Source organism: Hakea prostrata, chromosome 2 (genome assembly GCF_041222555.1).
Source record: "Hakea prostrata isolate BN-2017 chromosome 2, UWA_Hpros_2, whole genome shotgun sequence".
Lineage (NCBI taxonomy): Eukaryota > Viridiplantae > Streptophyta > Magnoliopsida > Proteales > Proteaceae > Hakea > Hakea prostrata.
Window position 1 is genome coordinate 68224570 of NC_142601.1, and position 21472 is coordinate 68246041.

At 38.4% G+C, this 21472-nt stretch overlaps 1 protein-coding gene and 1 pseudogene across 4 annotated transcripts; both read right to left on the minus strand.

Annotated features, from left to right (window-relative positions):
- Positions 1 to 2634: 2634 nt before the first annotated feature.
- On the minus strand, positions 2635 to 4968 carry LOC149025976 (agamous-like MADS-box protein TM6; annotated as a pseudogene). Its single transcript, XR_016171804.1, has 5 exons — positions 4862 to 4968; positions 4712 to 4777; positions 4549 to 4610; positions 4342 to 4445; positions 2635 to 3374 (listed from the first exon to the last, which is right to left on the minus strand). The product of XR_016171804.1 is annotated as an agamous-like MADS-box protein TM6 (transcript).
- Positions 4969 to 10456: 5488 nt separating this feature from the next.
- On the minus strand, positions 10457 to 20167 carry LOC149025977 (putative sugar phosphate/phosphate translocator At3g14410). 3 transcript variants are annotated; one of them, XR_016171803.1, is made up of 8 exons: positions 19909 to 20167; positions 15129 to 15236; positions 14934 to 14968; positions 12839 to 12951; positions 12304 to 12565; positions 11249 to 11517; positions 10704 to 10897; positions 10457 to 10621 (listed from the first exon to the last, which is right to left on the minus strand). XR_016171803.1 is itself a non-coding variant. In XM_089146191.1 (8 exons), exons 1-7 carry the CDS (start codon positions 20083 to 20085, stop codon positions 10764 to 10766), a joined length of 1098 nt encoding a protein of 365 aa, XP_089002317.1. In that variant the 5' UTR covers positions 20086 to 20167; the 3' UTR covers positions 10457 to 10621; positions 10732 to 10763. The 3 variants fall into 3 exon arrangements, 2 of the variants coding, with proteins under 2 accessions (XP_089002317.1, XP_089002316.1); XM_089146191.1 differs by having other exon boundaries at positions 10732 to 10897; XM_089146190.1 differs by having other exon boundaries at positions 10457 to 10897.
- Positions 20168 to 21472: the final 1305 nt, after the last annotated feature.

Below are 21472 nucleotides of genomic sequence, written 5' to 3' on the forward strand. Positions count from 1 at the left end.
GATCTTTCACTTAGGTCTTTATGGGAAGACCTTCCTTACTTTCGAAGCTATCAACTACCACTACTTACTAAGAATTTGAGGCTCTTTGTTTTTAAAGTTGGTTTTTGTTCCTCTCCCCACCCATAAACTCGAGCAATTCTCCATCTCCATTATATGTTTTCTCTGTTGGTTGTAGAAAATTTAAATGTTTTAATCCTTGTCATCTTCAGCATGGCAGATGAAACCCATACGAGATCATTGGAATTTAATAAAATAGAGGAAGCCGTTGTGACAACCACCATCGGTGGCACTGGTTAAGGAGCCTACCAAGCCCACCGTTTGCTTCTGAAGAGGTTGAGAAGTCGAAGGTTTTTGAGGAGGAGACTGTTGATCAAAATGGAGATGAAATCAATTTGGAAGTTCCTCTCCCAATTTAAGTTTCTTGAAACCTTGGTGGCAAATAAAGTAAAAATTGAATTTTCAGTAAATAATAATAATATTCTTCCTTGTACTGGCATTTTATTCATTCAAATTCAAAACTCCTGTGTTAAACGATTATCAAAAGCACAGGTTAGATGAATAATGCATGTGGGTTATTTGACAGTCAAGATTCAACGATTCAAGATATGTTATAATCTAGCTGCCCGATGCTCGGAGCAGTGCCAAGCAAGGCCCTAGCTACTCCCAAGCAAATTCCAGACCATGAACCCAACTGTTTTTACACGAGAAAAGAAAAAGAAAACAGATGGATGTAACAATTTCCAGCAACTCAGCTCAATCCACTGTTATGCATTGTACACACAGTGACTCATGCTATGCTGGAGAACCAAAAACAAGAGAAAATAACAGAGGTTTCCATTACACATTGAACATTTGTATTGTGCTGGAGAATCCAAAACGTTAAGATGCAGGGTTACCAAGAACTATTATCATGCCAGTAGATTATCTCAAAAACAAACTCCTGCAATTTAAATAACTGAATTTTCGCCCCTTATAAATGCAAACAAAAGCATACCTATACAATCAAGTCTAAGTTTTTGCAACATCTAACTAATCTAATTTTACAGAACTATTAACAAAAACATATGAATGAAAGAATTCCATTTATGGTTTTACAACATATCACCAGTTCATGATTTTAACCTCCACAGCCAACATCCAACTCCTCCTGGAGCTTTTCCCACACAAAAAAATTAAAATATAAAAAGAAGCAGAGAAATCAGAACTCCTTCCTGGAGGTCTCAAAAAATATCCTTTCTGGATGATCAAATGTTACAGGGCCACCTTCTTCACCCCTCATTTGCTTCTGCTTGCAGCTAACAAGAACGAATCTCCAATATATTAGCCTCTGTATCACCGTGTGAAACAATAATGATAATACACTAAAAAACTATATCACAATGACAGCAACTGGCTAGCTAATCAGCCTTGACTTCAAGCTGTGCCCAATTAATGAGAGGGAAAGAGAACCAAGAAGTCAGCAATGAAATCCACTGCTGCCTCATCAGGTATATCATCCTCAATCAACATGGCAAAGGTTAAGAACCTCTATTGTATAAGAAACTTCACCGATGGAATTCGTATTTATATGAATCTGCTCTCTCAGACGTGGAGGAGTTAACCAGTGACATTGCTTCGACATTTTGTGAGTTGTTTGTGTTAACTCTTGAAACTTCCTTCTTTAACTTGTGATTATTGTATGCAGCTACACCAGCAATGGCTGCAGAAGCAAAGACAGCTTTTCATGTTAGAAAGCAAAAGACATAAAATATGCCTACATATATCGTAGTTATTCCTTCTGTAACAATAGAAATTTAAATATTCTTTCTATCATTAAGGGAAACCTCAAGCATCCAGAAGAATTCAGACACCCCAGGAAGCAGGAAATGTGCACAAGTCCAAGGATAAAGACCCTACCATGGATTGACCCATGATTTGAACAACCTACATAAGATTGAAGTCCAGTGTGCACACATCTCCAGATGCATATGACCCATCTCCATGGGGGAATACCAGATTTCTTTATAGTAAAAATGGAAATTTGAAAAGATAGTTCGTGTTGTTACCTACCGATGCCATAACCATCAGATTTATAACTGTCAGCTTTGTATCTGCAAACAAAATGGCTGACAGTAAGACAACCACCCAGTCTTTCACTGCTCCAGCAACTCGAATGGTTTGGGCACTTGCATGTGAGATCACGAGAAAAACTGACAGATTGCATGCAAAGGTACAGAGGCAGTGGAGAATTAGCACAACTGGATGAAATGAAGAGGGTAAATCTGCAGCTATAGTAATCACTGTCACGCTCAATGATGCGAGGCTGCCATAGCGGTTAGATGGGGCTATAGTCCCAGCGATGGCACATAAAATCCTAGTGAAGTACACGATAATGCAGTGCTAGTGAGCTTGGAGAGGTGATCCTCAAGTCTAGGATTGCAACTGGTGAGATCAACATGTACTTTGGCAGCATATCCTAGCACAATCAGGTGATTGTATTCATGTTGAACCATCTACTTGGTATGAACGGCTTCCAGTGAACGAATGCTTGCACCAAGTCATAACTCATGCAGACAAAGTGTCATTACTATAGTTACGATATAGAGGTCAACCCATATGTTGCTCCATCACAAAATCCCTTCGGAGAAGGAGCAGTTGCAGTTGCATTTTGTATGAATACTTCCATCTTCTACTTCTTCTAATTCTCGTACTAAACTCAGTGGTTGGGGCAACAACTTCAGTACTCAAACTTATCAGAAACAAAAATCGTTGAAAAGCTAATAGAACCTCATTTTATGAATTAAACATACCAGCCTCTTAGTTAGCTTTTCAATGATTTGGGTTTCTGATAAGTTTGAGTACTAAAGTTGTTGTCCCACCCATTGAGTTTGGAATGAGAATCAGAGGAAACAGAAGAAGATGAAATTATTAATACAAAATACAACTGCATCTACACCTGCTTTGGGGATCTTGTAATGGATCAACGTATGGTGCACTCATTTCCTGGGTTGGCCTCCATATTGTAGCTGCAGTAATGACACTGTTTGTCTGCATGAATTATGAGTTATGACTTGGTGTAGGCATTCATTCACATGAAGTCGTCCGTACCATGTAGATGGTTCAACTTGAATACAATCACCTTGATTGTGCTAGGATATGCTGCAAAAGTAGATGTTGATCTTACCACTTGCAATCCTAGACTTGAGGATCACCTCTCCAAGCTCACTAGCACTGCATTACTGTGTACTTCACTAGGATTTTATGTGCCTCGCTGGGACTATAGCCCCATCTAACTGCTATGGCAGCCTCGCATCAGTGATTACTATGTCCAGGTTCCAGCTGCATCCATCTTCGGTTTCTCCAAGAATATCCATGGAATGAAGAGGCACAGAGCACTGCAGGAAAAGAAAAAAAAAATTCTGGTTATATCGGTCAGGTTTGTGTGTTTGGAATGTTTCTGAACTACAAGTGTTATTAGACCACAAAAATCAAAAAGAGAACTTCAAGTGTTAAGAAGTGTAAAGCGAAATTGCAATAACGTAAACATGTGTAAAAGATTTGTCAGGTATAGAGAAGTTATTCCTGAAATTGCCCTTCTAAAAGATAACTCTCAATAGATCAGCTCCATGAATACCCAAACCCATTTGCTGTCACTGTCCAACACGGGCCCCGTGGGCCTGGGTACAGATCAGACTAAATGGATCCAAACCCAGTAATCAGAATTTCAGGTATTCAATCTAGGTTAAGTAATTCATCCGCACTGAAAAAAAAGACTAATTTAGATAAGAACATATTTCTCTAAAATAATAGCAGAAATACCAAAATCGATGGGCCGATACTCTTAGCCATGTCTTGTATCAGTGATACCGATATTTGCTTTCCATCAACTTGAGAGTCCAGCCCACCTGTTTATTGAGGATCTTTTTGACAGTTGTTCACCACAAAATTAAGTGGGCCCATGTGAAACCCACGGGCCATAGTCTGGATCTTTCATCTCTCTCGTCCTTGATCAAAGGCAAATACATTATGCATAAATCAAAAATGTTTTTGGAAATGAAAAAGTTTGTGATTTGTATGGTTTCAAATTGGCGCAGGAGAGCCTTGTGCGTTTCCATCTGAGTCGAGATCTCGTGATACTATGAAAAATGATGAACCGAAGATCGATACAGTTAGTTTTTGTACAGAAAATCATAATCTGGTTTAGAGCACTGTAGAGATTGTACGGAAGGATCCTCGATTTCACCAAAAGAAACACAAAAGATGCAAAAATCATAATCTTGTTTAGAGCACTGTAGAGATTGTACGGAAGGATCTTCGATTTCACCAAAAGATGCTCGGCTACTTACAAATCCTCGATCGTACCTTTTCTTTTATCACGAACAATCTTCAAGGATTTGTCCATGTTTTGCTCAAGACCACGCAGTTCTTCGATATTCAGATCGTTGAGATCCTCACCCATTCTGTGCCTGTCAAAGGTGTCGTAACAAGGTTCATTGATGCAGAGATTTACGTTTAAAATCAAGAGTATCTTCTGAAGGAATGAAATAAAGAGGTCTTGTCTTTTCATACCTGATTTCTGTACGAAGATTATCATTGGTCTCTTTCAACTTGTTCAAGCTTTCTTGCATTTTCTGAACTCAATAGGGCCAAAAAAAACTAAAATTTGAAGAAACATTAGTATAATTGTTCCAGAATTTGAAGAGAACAAGATCCAAGTGATGATAATTCTAACCTCGTAGTGAGGCTGTCAGAGATTAACCACGAAACTTGCTGATACCGATCAAATATCTTCTTCGTTCTAAGAAGAGAGAAGAGAAAAATGATAAGATCAAATCGCAGAAAGCGAAAGGTGAAGGGGAAGAGAGGTCAAATATAAGCTTACGTTGTGCTGGGAGTAACGTTTTCATGGAATTTGCCTGTACTGGAGAACATGACGAGAGAAACTTCAGCATCTCAGAGAACAATGAGCTCTCGAGCTTTCTCCATGATTCAGCTTCGTTGCTTCGAGTAGGTAACTTGTTTGTGGTATTCTCTATTCGCTCGATCTTTATCTTCTTCTTCTCCTTCCTCTTCCACTAATACCTAGCTTGGTGTTGAAAGGAAGCTAGAGCGATTGTGTTGGAGGGGTTAATGGCAGGAAATAAATAGAGGCAATGAATGAAGAGGAGAAACAAAGAACATTAAAAGAAAAACACAAGGAAGGAAAAAGAAGGTCTAGAAACAGAAACATACGCAGTTCGACTTTAGTAAATGCGCAGTACTGTGTTGCAACCGATATTTTGATATTGGCCATTCATTTTTTCAAAAGTGTAAATGCATATTTTTTGGAAATGGACAGTCAAGATTTCGACCGTTTGCTGCAGGTGCTGAGCATTAATTGCACAACAACCAAGCAATTTCCAAACAAATGGCATTCTGTACTTGGGAGGTTTAGGGTACCAAAGCTTTAATTTCCATGTATTTTCACACCTTTAATAAACGGACGGTTGAAATCGAAATCTAGGTCGAGATCTTGATCTCGATTGTTCACAAGCACAGTGCTACACAATTATTGCACAGCATTGTAGTCGAGCAAGTGAATGTGTTGCAGGCTTTAACAACATAGGGTGTTTACTCTAGTTTAAGAATGAGTCCACGTCATTCTTAAAACAAGGGAAGGTGGGGATGAGAGTGTAGGAGTAGGATGTGAAAAAGAGTCCACACCCTCTACCCCCTAAGAGGACCGTGCCCCCATGCCCCTGCAGGTCCACACTCATACAGAGTGGTCCCCACACTCATGTGAGTGTGGGGGCACGAGGGCATGGTCAACTTGGGGGCAGGGGAATCTAGACTCTTCCACATATTAATACTCTACTCTTATCTCCACTTTCTTTTTCTTTTTGATAACCATCCCCAGATGTTTATTTTTTTCTTCTTTATTTCTTTTTGGGTGGGTAATAACTAATAACTAATAACTATTTCATTCGAGGCAAGCAAAAACTCAGAACACATGACAAAGCAGCCCCTACATCCTAAGGAGTGAAAATAGGCCAAGAGCCCAGGCTTGCAAAGGACAATGCCTTCCATGTCAGAGAATTTGCGATAGACCTAAATTCCTTTGGAACATATAAAATAGCAAAGGAAATAAAATGGTTCTGCAGAACCGAAATGTCATTTAGGATACAATCCAAATTGGTGGGGCCTCAAACTCTGATTAACAACCCCCAAGATGACCTACTCAAAGCCTCAATCCAAATAATAGAGCTTCAATGTTGTGCATTAAGGAAATAAAATAGTTATACAAAACCAAAATGCCATTTATGATACAATCCAAATTAGTGGGGCCTCAAACTCTGATTAACAACCCCCTAGATGACCTACTCAAAGCCTCAATCCAAAGGATAGTCGCAACTGCATACGGTGAGGGTGGAATGAATGGTCAACGTAAAAATCTTGACCACCCATCTCGTGTTTTTTTTTTTTTTGTAGGTAGGTAGGTATGGTTGGAAATATTAAAAAAAATAATGATAAAAAATAAACATATGAAACAACTTATCAAGATTTTAGACCTCGACCACTCATTCCCTCCTAATCAAGCACAACATAGTGCTGCACAATTAATGTTCGTAGGTCTTGGGATTACAAGACGAAACCCTGGCAAGGAGGGAATTCAAGGTTCACCCCCTATCTTCATTGAACGGCCATTCCCCACACTAACAATAATCAGCCTCCAAAACTTAGAAAGTGTTCAAGACTGTCAAGCCAAAATTTGGATCGTCAAATCTGAAATTTTGATCAAGATTTCAATCTTGACCATTGAATACAAAATTTGATCCAACGATTGAAATTGTTTTACTTGACAGTTAATGCACAAGACTGAAGAAAGGTCCCAAAACTTCCTTCCCTGCCAAAATACCATGCCACGCCCAACTCTGTTGATTCCCCAACTTTGCATGTAAAAAGTTCACGGTGGACATAATAAATAGATTTTAATAATCTGGTTGGTAAACAATCTCTGTCGGACCCACAACCGATTCGCCAGTCTAGAAAGTAAAGCCTAATTTTGCAAAGCTGGGAGAGTCATGTAGACCCAATCCTCCTGAAGCCTTGCCTTGGGAGTTGGGACAACACAGACGATTCGATTCGAGGGTGCCCTACTGCAATTTTGGCTTTCCATTTTAGATAATATCTCTAATAGAAATCAGCCATTAACTTGGGACATTTTGGAGAGATGAGAAGCAGGGAGGGAGTTTAAAATGTTTGGCATGCAAAACTAGGGATTGCAGCAATAACAGAATTAAGCAGAGTCTCCTTATAAGCCATACCAGCATGGCTTATAAGGCGTGATTTCCAACCACAGACCTTTCGGATCCACCCTACTGCTAATCTCCTCAATCACTCAAACAGAGTAGCTTCAACCCAAACCTACTTAAGTACCTAGATTTTACGAATTCCATATGGGGGAGGCCCTAAAAAGTACCTACGAAAACAATTCTGTTGGCTTACTTTTTAGGCCTGCCCCATATGAAATTCGTATAATTGGTACCATCTTTAATCTTGATCGTTCACAACACAGTGCTCTACAAATAGTATTTGACAAAGGTAAGACAACTATTTTGGAAGTGGACCATTTGTCCTGTGGCTTCAAAACAAAGCATCAAGTACTCCCCACTTTCTCTTTGATGGTTGATGATCTTCAACCTTGATTGATCGATCTAGGATTTTGCTAGGCTAGTGCCATTGATGTGAAGGTGTCAGTGTGGTATCGTTGGGTGGTCGTCACAAGAATTTCATTATATTTCAGCCGCTTAAAATGAGTGCACATGTGGAAAAAAAAATTAAAAATTCGTCAATGCAGGGTTCGTAGAGTGGTAAGTTCCATTCTTCTCAGTGAAGAGGTCAAAGGTTCGATCCTTGCAGACAATAAAGCTCCCCAATGTAATCGAGGTGTGCACATGCTGGCCCGGATGAACCTCAGATACTACAACATTCAGCATAAGCGGCAGTTCTCACCCGGTGTTCACGGTGCCAAAAGACAATTATGACATTTACTGAAGCTGGAAAAACTGGTCCAGGGTAATAGAGACAATGCAATGGAAACAGGATTCTGGAGTTTCAAAGGATGAAAAAGATGAATTAATGCTACCGGTACGGTGATTGAAACTTTAATAAATGGGATCAGTTCATTGATGGAGTCGTTCAAGGAGTAAAGAAAATAAACAGTAAATAAATAACGGAATAGATGTGAAGCAAAAATAATAGGGTAATTTTCATCTGGACCCTGAGGTTTGGTCAAAGTTACTTTTAGTACAGTTTTAGTTTTCTTTTGCATATGGCTCCCTGTAGTTTCAATAAATGATTAACTAAGGACAAACTTAACAAAAACTGTTAGTTTAATAATTTTTGTGACGAAAATACCCTTTCTCTTTTTTTCCTTTTTTTTTAGTCGATTTCTTTTATTATAGTTAAACCGTCCCACAAGGGGTCTTGATCTCATCTCATGGTTGGAGAGAAGAGCAACGGGGAGAGAAGGAGATACGAAGGAACGAAAGAACAAAAAACCAACGCAGGGACCGGCGCAAACCAAGCAAACCCCCAGACGACGAACCAGGCACCCGCCAAAACAACCTCACACGGAAACGCTACAAAACCGAAGAAAATCCCCACCGCCTAACCGAAACAAAACAAAACTGTCGAAACGCACTACGTGCACGCCCACAAGCACAGGCAGGGAGGGTTAGGCGACGTGATTACCCCAAGTGCGGAAACAACCACACTGACGATGATCCGCACTAGGGGCTGAAACCAGCCAGGGCAGGCAGAGTCGAGCCAGGCACCCGAGAGCACACCGGAAACAAGGCAGCGGAGGCAGGCGGGGCCAACGACAGCGCAAAAAGAACAGGGAGGCCCCCAAGCAACAAGCAACAGAAAAAGGCAGCCCAAAGGGAGACCCAAGGAGGCAAGGAGCGGAAGAAGTGCGAGTCGCGGAACCACAAACGGAGGAGCAGCGCACCAGCCAAACAGGACCAAGTGTGACGGAGAGGAGACACAAAAGGGAGCCCACACGAGGCGACGGCGCCAGAAGGCACAAAGGTGAAGGAACGAAGAAAAGGGGAAAGGACCAAGAAGCCCGCCGTCAGCGACGGACAACCGAAAGAAGACCAAAGAGCACTCCCAACAAAAAAAAAGAAGGAGGATTAAACCGGTCTAATGATGTGCAAAGAAGGAGAGATTCAGGTAGAACAAGAGCGCAACAAAACAAAACAAAAAATGAAAAGAAGAGAGGGTAGCATAAAAATATAAACTAACAGTCGGTAAACTGTTTTAACCAAACACAGGGGAGCTATATGCAAAAGAAAACTTAAACTGGACTAAAAGTGATCTGGACCAAACCTCAGGGGGTCCAGATGAAAATTAACCAAAATAATAAGTTTTTATACTTCAGCACCTGTCGATCTTCAGAATGACAATGGAATCTACACTGAGATTGGCATAATTTTCAATGTTTCAGTTTTTTGTTGTTTCTATGTTATATTTCTGCAAGTTTTGTGGTAAGGGTTTGGGATGATTGAGTCCGTTACATTCGAGATATGGACTATTTCTAGCAAGGTATAGGAAGAAGATGGGTGAAGAAAAAATCTATTTTTAGCAAGGTATAGGAAGAAGATGGGTGAAGAAAAAATCCCATCACCCATTTAGGTGTTAGAAGAAAAAATCCCATCACCCATTTAGGTGTTAGGTATAGAAAATAATTTAGTATATTACTATTTGAAAGGTATTTTAATTATTTTATTTTGAAACTTAACATAATCTAAGCAACTCTGTCAAGTGTGAATAATCAATATTAAAATAATAAACAACTAGTAATATTGGCACTTAAGGAGGTCTCCTTAGTTTCACCCCCACATGGAGCAATCAATAAAAAATTATTTTTAATTTTATTTTTCACAATTGGGCTTGTTGGGCTTGCTTTGAATACTGATCCAGTTTTCGGCCTAGCCCTCAATCTACTGGGCCTTCCACAAGTTCATAACCAGCCCAACCCAATTAGAGTGACTACAGGCTGGGCTTTTCAACACGCAATCCTTTTTGGAACCCATGATTCTGTGTTTAATTCTAGTATTAACTATTGAAATCATTAAATCAAGCCCTTAATCTAACTTTACAGAACTTTTAACAAAATGATATCCTATGGAAGAATTCAATTTATGGTTTTACAACATATCACCAATTCACATTTGACAGTCCACAGCCAACATCCAACTCTCCCGGAGCTTTTGAGCTGAAAAGACCAAACCAAACCCAGAGAGGAAAAAAAAATAAATAAATAGGGGGAAAAAAAAGAAGAAAAGCAGCAGCAGCAAAGAAATCAAAACTCCTTCCAGGAGGTCTCAAAAAAATATCCTTTCAGGAGGCTCAAATGTTACAGGGCCACTTTCTTCACTCCTCATTTGCTTCATCTTGCAGCTAACAGGAACGAATATCCAATCCAATATATTAGCCTCTATATCACCATGTGAAACAATAATGATAATACAATAAAAACTATCACAACAACAGCAACTAGCTAATCAGCCTTGACTTCAAGCCATGCCCAGTGAGAGGGAAAGAGAAAGAAGAAGCCAACGATGAAACCCACTGCTGCCTCACCAGGTAGATAATCCTAAGCATCAACATGGTGAAGGTTAAGAACTTGTGTTGTATAAGGGAATAACAGCAATTAGGATGAGCAAACATAAATGTACCAATTTGTTGCACCAGAGTCTACATTACCCACAAAAAATTCACTGATGGAATTCATATTTCTATGAATCTGCTCTTTCAGAAGTGGAGGAGTTGACCAGTGACATTGCTTCAACATTTTGTGAGTCGTTAGTGTTAACTCTTGAAACTTCCTTCTTTAACTTGTGATTATTGTATGCAGCTACACCAGCAATGGCTGTAGAAGCAAACACAACTTTCGTGTTAAAAAGAAAACAACATAAAATATGTTTGAATATCTCTTAGTTATTCCTCCTTTTAACACTAAAAATTTGATTCTTTCTATCGTTGAGGAAAGCCTCAAGCATCCTGAAGAATTCAGACATCCCAGGAAGCAAGAAATGCGAACACATCCAAGGATAAAGACCGTATCATGGATTGACCTACGATTTGGATAACCTACATCAGATCAACTGAAGGATAATCTGCACACATCACCAGATGCATATTGACCCACCTCTATGGGGGCATAACAGATTCTTTATAGTAAAAATGGAAATTGGAAAAGACAGTTGCCACTGTTACCTACCAATGGCATAACCAAACAGGTTGATAACTGTCAGCTTTGTATCTGCAAACAGAATGGCTGACAGTAAAACAACCACCCAGTCTTTCACTACTCCAGCAACACGAATGGTTAGGGCACTTGTATGTGAGATCACAAGGAAAACTGACAGGTTGAGTGCAAAAGTACAGAGGCAGTTGAGAATTAGCACAACTGGTTGAAACGTCCAGGTACCAGCTGCATCCATCTTTGGCTTCTCCAAGAATATCCAAGGAATGAAGAGGCATAAAGCACTGCAAGGAAAAATAATTCAGCTTATGCTGGTTGGATTTTTGTGTTGGAGTGCTTCTGAATTAGTAGTGTTAACAAGTGTAAAGCAAAAATAAATTTACATAAATATGGGTAAAACTTAAAAGATGTGTCAAGTACCGGAAATTTATTCCTGAAATTACCCTTCTAAAAGATAACTGTCAATGGATCAGGTCCATGAATACCCAAACACAAATTAGTTATACCTGGTCAATAAGGGCCCCATGGGCCTGGGGACAGATCAGACTAAATGGATCCAAACCCAGCCATCAGAACTCTCAAGTCTTGTTAAAGTAATTCATCCCAACAGAAAAAGACTAGCTTAGATAAGAATATAAATTTTTTTTTTAAATAATAGTAGAAATATATTATAGGGAAAAGTTTCTCTAAGTTGTATAGTCACTCCTAATTGGTGCACTTCCCTATGCTGCATGCCTTAAGAGAACCCTCTGCAATTTATACTAGGAAAATAAAAGCTTGAAAGAACAACAAATATACTTTCTTACACTTGAATATACTGTCCTTAAGGCTATATATTTGCTAATAAGGAACTCAAGCTGGGTGTATCATAACAGATGTGAACTAATGGACCTTTAATCTTCCCCATCAACAACTGAATTTTCTATGAATTGAAAACAGCAGATGGTACCCTAGGGTATGGAAACGCCAGTAGTCAGATGATTTCGTACTTTGGACACCCTTGCACTAGAATGATTTCAGAAATTGACTATGGATTACAATTTTGCGAGGGAAGAGAATAAAAGAGATACCTGCAGGGACTAACATAGTACATGACAGCTATAGGATTCATCTTGAGACCCTTCCTTTTCACCAAAATCTCCATGAAGATAAGCCTCAAAGCTTCACCAACAACACCACCCATTTGGTAGACCACGCCAATCCAGTTGATATCAATTTCTCCATATGAAGCCACAAGAACACCAAAACTGATCAAAGACATTATGAAAAGCATTCTGCAGCTCATCATTTCAAGTCCAGCAGCTACCCCAAGAATAAAGACTGCAACAGGCACTGTAAAAGACCCAAAAAAAAGAATAAATTCATACTTAGGTAAGGGTATATGGTGCAACCAAAACTCTTTCCACAGAAAAACAAAAGCCAAATTGTGAAGCAGGGAACAATGTCTGTACACACATTCAAGATGGCATCACAATATCTAAAAGCCTAATCCAGCTATTCTATTCAGGGTCAAACTGTACAGCCATGCAAACCAAATGCCCCCCTGAGGACCATAGCTGCATATCCATACCTATAAAGAGGAAGTTCGTTGAAATTTCAACTTACTGATAGCTTTCAACATTTGTGCAAATGCAACGGAAATATAAAGGTATGCAGTGTTTCCTAACCAAAGGGTCATTGCAAATGTTGCACCAATTGGGACCACCGATGTAGCATACCTGCACAATGATATTTTAATTAATTTGTGATTAAACTGAATGGCAACCATTCTAGCCCACGCTCAAAATATGAAGGAGCGGGAGAAATTGGGGGAGGAAAAGTGAATAGGAAGCAATGGCCAAATAGTATTTGAAGGCAAATAATAGTAAAACACAAAAATTATACTCTTTAATCATAATAAGAATCATGATGAGTAGCAGATATTTCCACAAGTTTTTTACATGTGGGTCCCCTTAGTGGACCATAAACTAATGTTGGGTCCCCTTAGTGCAATATATTACGTGTGAGTCCCAACTAGACTAACACCATTACCGGCGTTCAATATATTTAAATTTCAAACCTGGAAGGACCAAAATACCCTTAGGTTATTTAATATATTATGTTATGACTAAAATGCCCTTTATCTATTCACAATATAGTTTTCAAACCATATAATAATTAACTTTAATGACAAAAATACCCCCATTTGCATATCTTATTTTCTTTCTAATGCCAACGTTTTATTACCTTACCAAACTTAAGGTTTTTTATTCTCAAGCAACCAATAACTCTATCATTCTCCCTCTCCCTTTGCAAGTCTCACAGCACTCCACTCCATCACTCTAGCACCAATCCTGCAAATCAGGTTGATTTCCTGATTGTATCTATCTTTTCTTCTCTACCATTCTAATTATAAATTCAGAGAGTTTCTGCAACCTTTCCATACCCTACAGCTATTTTTAAGTTTATGAGTTGTTTTCCTAACATTAGTATGCCATGACATAATGTATAAAGAAAATAAATTTTTCATAATGGAGTCACTATCATCTGTGCGAGGAAAATAAACCCGCAGCTCCGGCAGGGTTTGGCGGGTACTGGTGGTGGTGGAATCACTATCATCATGGCTACCGCTTTGGACACTATTGGCTTTGACTCTGACACAACCATAAGAAGCGACCATTATGGTGGAGAAGAGAACAAGATTCCAGTGGCAATGGTGATTCCATAGCCGAGGTTGGCACCATTGGCTGTCTCAGGTGGATTTGCAGAAGAGGACATGAAAAATCTCTGTGGAAAATTCGTAAAGGGGTGTGAAATTAAGAAGTAGCAGAAGCAGCAGAGCAGGAAATGTGCATCTAAAGGAGTGATTTTGTATGATTTAGCCAAGTCCACTCTCACCGGAGAAATTTAATGGCTTTGGGATTTGTGTTTTAATGTTGATGGTTGGATTTAAAGTCATGGGACCCATGTGGAATTTTATTTTCTTAACATTTTTAGTCATAAGACTCATAACATAATGTATTAAATAACCTGAGGGGTATTTTAGTCCCTTCAAGTTTGAAATTTGAATATACTTAACAGTGGTTAACAGTGTTAGTTTGGTTGGGATCCCCACACATAATATAATACACTAAGGGGACCCAACATTAGTTTATGGTCCACTACGGGGACCCACACGTTAAAAACTCTATTTTCAAATATGGATTTTAAATAGAATAACAGAGAGATTACACCTAAAAAGACATAAGATGCCACATCCCTGGCTAACAGGGAACAACTTGGATACCTTACAATACCTTGAAATATGAAGTCAGGACTCTAGACAAATGGAACAAAGGAAACAAAAGCAAGATTCAAGAACTATAAAACCAAATGCACAAAATCTAGATCCCTTTATGCCCTGCAATAGGCATTTTTGAATCAACTTAATAAACAAAAGCATAAAGACCCACAAAAAACTTGATCTATTCAACGCCTTATATTACCTCAATATGCAAAGATCTACCTTCTTCTGACCAAATGGGGTCTGGAAGTAAAGAACCAGGCAGCACAGCTACTAATAAAATGAGGTTAATATTAAGTAACTAACATTTTGAAGGGAATCTTTTGCCACAATACTTTATGGCGACACATCACCACCATAAACTTCTATTCAGATTCAAAAAGAATTCCTACTGACTAATATATGTTTATCTTTTGCTATGGGGCATTTGGTACTCACATTTCTGCTGTCATCCCATCCTCAACCTTCAAAATCTGTGTGGAGAAAAGCATTGTAGTACAAAATTATCTTATCTTCTCAAATAAAATATATTTTATTAGAGTTACTAAGCCCTTATCCTGAGAGGAAAAATATAGAGATCACAAAGTACCACAAAAAATATTTTCTTCAAAATAAAGTCAAATAGGTCTGTACCTTGAAAACTTTGGTCAGGATAAAACATAATGCAGAGGAAAAAACCATGTGGAGTAGTGTCAACCCAAGAGGATAAGGAAAATTTATTTGCTTCGATGACAAGACCCACTGCATTTGCAAGACATAAGACACAAGTCAGAATGCTAACTATGTGAAGAAAATAGACATAAATTCACCCATAGACCCATGGAAGAATCAGCAGTACAAAAGACTAACTAGAAAGAAATGGGTCAATCATTCTCTAAAATTTCAGAAAATTGCAAGTAATTGTAGAGTTTAGAGGGTACTCATAGAAACCTAGATAAGGAAGAAGGCAGAGGTAACTCCAGATACTGGATGGTCGACAATCATGGCATAACATATCTTGTATGATAACTGGTTAAGATTAGAAATCAAGAATTTCCAACATAGCCATCTCACTTATTTAGGGCCTTCTAATTCCATTTTATATCATTGTCTTAAACTCTCCCATTTACAACTAGCCAATTTTGTCACCTTTGTGGATTTTGACACAACAAAAATGGAGCGAAGGCGCAGAACAAAAGAGAGAAAAGCCCAAAGCCAAGCCCATAAAGCCAAGGACAGACCCCAAACAGCCCAGGCGCAGGGCTAGGACATGGAGTGGGTTAAAATGAGCCCATGGTTTCATGGGCTTGGATCACTTTAGTGGAAGAAGAATATCAGCCCACTATTTTGAACTAAGCCCAAGTCCAGCTTTGAAAAGTCAACAAAAGGAGCTAGTAGGTGGTGTGGTTAGTGGTGGGGATAGTAGGTGGATATTTCTATTATTGTTTTGACTAGTGGTGTTGGGTGGTAGTTGGACGCCATTATTGTTTTTGACTAGTGGCTTGGGTAGTAGTTGGATGTTTCCATTAATGTTTGTAGTAGGTTGTGTTAGCAGTGGTTGGATGTTACCCTATTGTTTATGCTCTTTAGAGTGCATATAAGAGACATGAAGAGATGGGGAAAAAACAACAACATGAATTGAAACAAATGCTGCTAGCATCTCCCTTGGAGAACCCTGTGTGACAAGGAGGTGGGTTTGATCCAACGACCACCGCGGGTGAAGCCCGGGGTTACTTGTTGTCCTTATGCTCTTAATCTCAATGCCATCCTTTCTCTTTATAGTCCGCTGTTGAAGACCTATTTAGTCCTTGTTCTTAAACCAATATCCTTGTTCTACCACTCCGGTTTCAGCCTATCTTTATATCTGAATTTTATTTATCTTAAGTCTTATCAAATCTAAAGTTGATTCCCTGTGAAAGGTCCTATTTGGCTACTGTTTTGATCATTCAAATACAGTACCACATTAATATGTCCTTTTACCATCCACATTAAGGTATTTAACCAATCAACCTTCCAGCATTTAATTTAATAACTGAGCCCCCCACAAAGAGGGCCTGAATCTCAGGTAGGTTGTTACTAGTTTCATATTGGCCTGCATAAACCAGAATGTCATAAACAACTTAGAATTGTTTGAATTGTCTGAAAGATAAAAGAACATCAAATATCCAGTTCGAAAACAAGTATCAAGCAGTTTCCACACAAAACTTGCCAGGCCACCCAAGTATGATGCTTCTTCAGGACAAACTAAAATCCCAGGCTAACCAAATCCATGGAGGTTGCAAGTTTAGGGGCAATCCCTAAAAGCAGACGTTTTGGATTCTAAAATAATCAATGAAATGTAGCATAGAGTTTGAGGACCGCTTGACATCATTTGGATAATACCACAGGGATTCTGAACCCTAGAGCCAGGTTTTGGGACGCTCCTATTTCCACGGGGAATTGTAATATCATCATAGTCATACAAAACCACATCCACTATTTGGTAACTATTGAGACATTGCATATGCATATATGTTTTTTGTGAGTTCTACTAGTCTTTTTAGGTGAGAGAGCCGACTAAAAAGAGCATACCCAGTGCATGAGGCTCCCACCACTGCAGGGTCTGGGGAATTCATTGCATAAAAAGCTGTTTGGTCAAGAGCTTAAAGTGATCATTCCCAAAAGAAAAACATCAAAAAATATGTCCTCAAGACTTATGAATTAGTGTTAACTTGTAATGCTTTTATACCTAAGTTGTAACATGACTGAATGGTTTAGTAGCCTTTGTTGGGTGACCATACCTATACCATCAGGGAGCATTTTGTGAGTTCTACCAGTCTTTTTAGGTGAGAGAGCCAACTAAAAAGAGCATACCCAATGTAAGAGGCTCCCACCACTGCAGGGTCTGGGGAATTCTTATCATAAAAAGCTGTTAGGTCAACAGCTTAAAGTGATCATTCTTATTAGAAAAACATACAAAAAAAAAAAAATGTCCTACAAGACTTGTGAATTTGTGTTAACTTGTAATGCTTTTATACCTAAGTTGTAACATGGCTGAATGGTTTAGCCTTAGTTGGGTGACCATACCTATGCCATCAGGGAGCATTTTGGACCTATGATGGTATATTTTACTGTATATTAACCTAACATCAATGGACAACGGGAGGTAATACACAAAAGAGTTTAACCATTTCTGGCTAAGAAAGCCCTGCTGGTCAATCTACCCATTAGCTCTTTTAAGTCAAGATCCATATGAAAAAGAATCAGGTCCATCCAAGATCTAGAGAGCAAGTTGTGACCAAATCACCAAGCAGAGGTCAGGTACTAACTGGCCTGTGCAGCCAATCTGTATTCACAGTACATATCTGTCACCTGTTGATGTACAGGTTGACTGATGATTGACCAGTTATTCTAGCATTCTTATAACGGCTATACAACAGAGACATTTTAACAGTCTAAACGCGTTGAGGTCAACTGGTTGGGCCAAAAGTAGCCAATTGAGGCTCGTTTTGGCATAGTCTTTGGTCCCTCCTATAAGTAGGGAAGTTTAGGGGAATATTCTTCAGAGATTGACAACATCTGTGCAACGTTTTAATCTTTGTTTTAAAGATATCATTGAGAATAATTATAGAGATTTCATCTTGCATATTTTACCTTTTAAGGTTTATGCTTTCATCTGTATATCAAGTTTGACGTTTGAGAGACTTCAAGCAGCATAATGATGGATGGAAGCAATATTCAATCAGCAACATCTTATGGGTCATTTGTATAACAATGGTGATGAAGAAGGTAAATGTAAAGCATTTGTCAAGCACTTTAAACTGTAATTCCATATTTTTTTAATCTGTGATGGATCACATGAATGCTTATTTGTCGAAGTCTCTAATAGATTCTAGAAAATGATCTAAAGTTTCTCATAAATGCATCACATCAACTACTAAATTAAGTGCCATGGACGCATGAGTGTAACTTAAAAGTATTTCACTATTGAATACACCAGTTTGTCTCCAAGTCTATCCCTAATGCATACCAAATAGATAGTATTCCGGCTCAGTTTTTTAGAAATTGCGAAGTTCAATTTTATTGGCAGAACATCTTTTAGGAAGTAATCCACTATCTTCATCAAAAATAACACTGAAGAGTAATAACAAAATCAGATAAAGCCCATACGCATTGCACAAGCAACTTCCCTGTGTTTGTCATATGGTTGAGCAGATGCTAGAAAATAAATTGTGTTTTCTCTACATGAAGCTAAGCTGAGTCCATAATTGATGATCCCCAATGCTAGAAAAGAATGAAGGTCAAGCAGAATAGACTCCTGCCATATAATATAAAAATACATGTTCACTTTGCAGCTGGGGTGTTATTTCGATTGGCTTGTGAATCTGTATAGTTGTTCCATCATGAACTAATAACACTGCAAAGCCATTGATGGATACATTGCCTCTAATTTGATAGGCCAAAGTCAGTCTCCATAAAGGTAAACAGAATAATAACCTCATTGCCTAGTACAACCATGGTTTGCATGTAAGAGATGGGAAAAAAAAATTCATTGTTCTTTTAATTCTCAATATGCTTTATCATTCTCATCATTAACTTCTTGAAGAATCACCATTAAGCAGTTAATGCCATTGGACTGAAGACAAATTATTTAGAAAACAGCCTTCACCAATAAATAAGAACCAACTTCTTGTAACTTTCTCTTATTATCTACAGTTACAGCTTTTCACTAGCAGGGCACCTGGCTGGATTGTGGGTTTAAATTTCAAAAGGATTGTCATATGGGTGATATTTTCAGTATATTGTCAAGATTTTCCTTGCACAATAGCTAGCCAATCCGACTATCAGCATCACCAAATGCCAGTCAAACATCTAGAAATTGCATCAAATCTTCCTAAATCCATTGAAGAAGGAATAAGTGAGTAGACAATTGATCGTCCCCGTTGTTCAATGTCTCAGATTTCATAATATTGTCAAACAACGGACGTGTTGGCATAATTTAGTAAATGGAATAGGCATAGGTTACAGTCTCATGCACAAACTTGGCATCATTTCCCAAACCATATTCCGAATTTTTGTCAGTACAGCTCACAGGAGGCAAACACTCAAGTGGAAAGCTCAGAGACGTCGTAGATGTTCTTACATGAGTTAACCTGATTTCGCAACATTGACTGTCCCCACCACAGCCAACCACTGGATATTGAATATCAAAACTGAATTTTTCTTTTTATAAATACGAAGATCATCTACTTCCGGTACTAGTCGAATTTAACTCATTTAAACTTCAATTAAAAATCCTAACTATAATCTGCCGAAAGAAAAAACACGAGATACTGAAATCAACGAAATACCATACGTAGTTAACTTGGGAGTTCATCGACAGATCTGCTAAATGAAATTAAAATCGAATTACAAACTAATGGCGGTTAGGTATGAATGTAAAGATCTGGCTGACCTTGTTGAAGAAGATCTGACCGCTGGAGAGGGCGATGTAGAGAGAAAGATAAGCATATGTGAGGCCGTCCTCTCTACAAAATCTTCCAAATTTACCTGCCATTGACGGAAGCGATGTACTGAACTTTGTAATGGCAATTGCTACTGGAATTTGAGTGAAGAGGACATGAAGAAGCATACACAGGAGAGAATAGTGAAGAGACGCGCAAATTTCAGGTTTTTTGAAGCTCTTTGTTTTTAGGGAGGGAGTAGTTTTTCTCTCTCTCTCTTTTTCCCTTTTTTTTTTTTTTTTTTTTTTCCTTTCTTTCTTTTGCGTGTGTGTTTGTGTAGAGAAGAGACGTTTCTCTCGCCTTAAAAGAAATATAAATAAAGAAGGGGAAATTAAAATTTAAAAAAATAATGATAATAATAATAATAATAAAAGAAAATTACCCTAATATAATACAAGAAATGTTCATTCCTGGAGCCTAATTCCATGATATAAATACACGGAAACCAATGAGAAGATGCATGAGGGCATCAAACAGAAATCCGGATTAGCACCCCGTCAGGATGGTTTTACCACCACAAAACATGTGGGGCCCACACGAGATAATGATTTTTTTTTATATTTATTATTCTTAACTAGTGGGCCCTAATTTGTGGGCCCTAATGGTTTGTGGTGGTAACTAGAGTGCTCCCCTTATGGGGTACTGATTTGAACACATCAAACGGTACATATTTGTGTGGGTAGAAGAGTCATTCTAGTTCCATATGTCTTGGGGCACACAACGTGTTTCGTTTAATCAATACCGAAGTTCACATGTGACAAATGTGTGATCTACGCTAGTGAATCTTTTGTTACACAAGAATTAAGGACTAAGGCTTTGATTATTAATGTGGGGTTAAAAAATAAAATGAAAATTGCCCTTTTAACCCATACAAAACAGGGTCACATGATCACCCATCTCTCACATGAAAGAAAAAAAATAGTGTTTGTTGTTGTGTGCATATCTCCATAACGAGTTTTTAATCATACTACGTGACATTTTCCAAATGTAACAGCTGTAGTCTTTTTCACATTTATAATCACATTGACTCGTGAGCTATTCCAATCAATGATAAATTTCGGGAGACTCATTTAAAACGGTATTGCTATGTTTATGAGAAACTTAGAAACACCTTAGTAAAAAGAAATGATCATGATTGAATGAACTCAAGTTAGGATCAAACCCAATTTATCATATGAGAAGTTATAGAGAAAGATATGCATATCTTTGGCTCTTACAGTAAATGTGACAAGAAGGATCAAAATTTATTTTTTTTGGTAAAGAGTAATTCTTCATTCAAAACAAGGGCATGGATTACACAAGACATCCTGGTTACAAAGTTCCAGGAGCCAAGAGTCGGAACAAAGCCAAATTGTCCTACATGCCATGGACAAGGCAATATGTGATAGAGAATCTGCAACACTATTTGCAGCTCTACAAACATCCCCAAATGAAATGTGAACAAAGTTTTTCCTTAAAGACCAAATATCCTCAATAATGATACGGATTTCTAGAGGGGGTTGAAGCTATCGGAAA

Excerpts from the sequence above, each read along its gene's own strand:
- LOC149025977 (XM_089146191.1), bottom strand. The coding sequence starts at position 20,085 with ATGCTTCTTCATGTCCTCTTCACTCAAATTCCAGTAGCAATTGCCATT. Across the intron at positions 14,969-15,128 it reads TCCTGACCAAAGTTTTCAAG|ATTTTGAAGGTTGAGGATGG; the intron begins GTACAGACCTAT and ends TTCTCCACACAG. Across the intron at positions 12,952-14,933 it reads GATGGGATGACAGCAGAAAT|GTATGCTACATCGGTGGTCC; the intron begins GTGAGTACCAAA and ends ATCATTGTGCAG.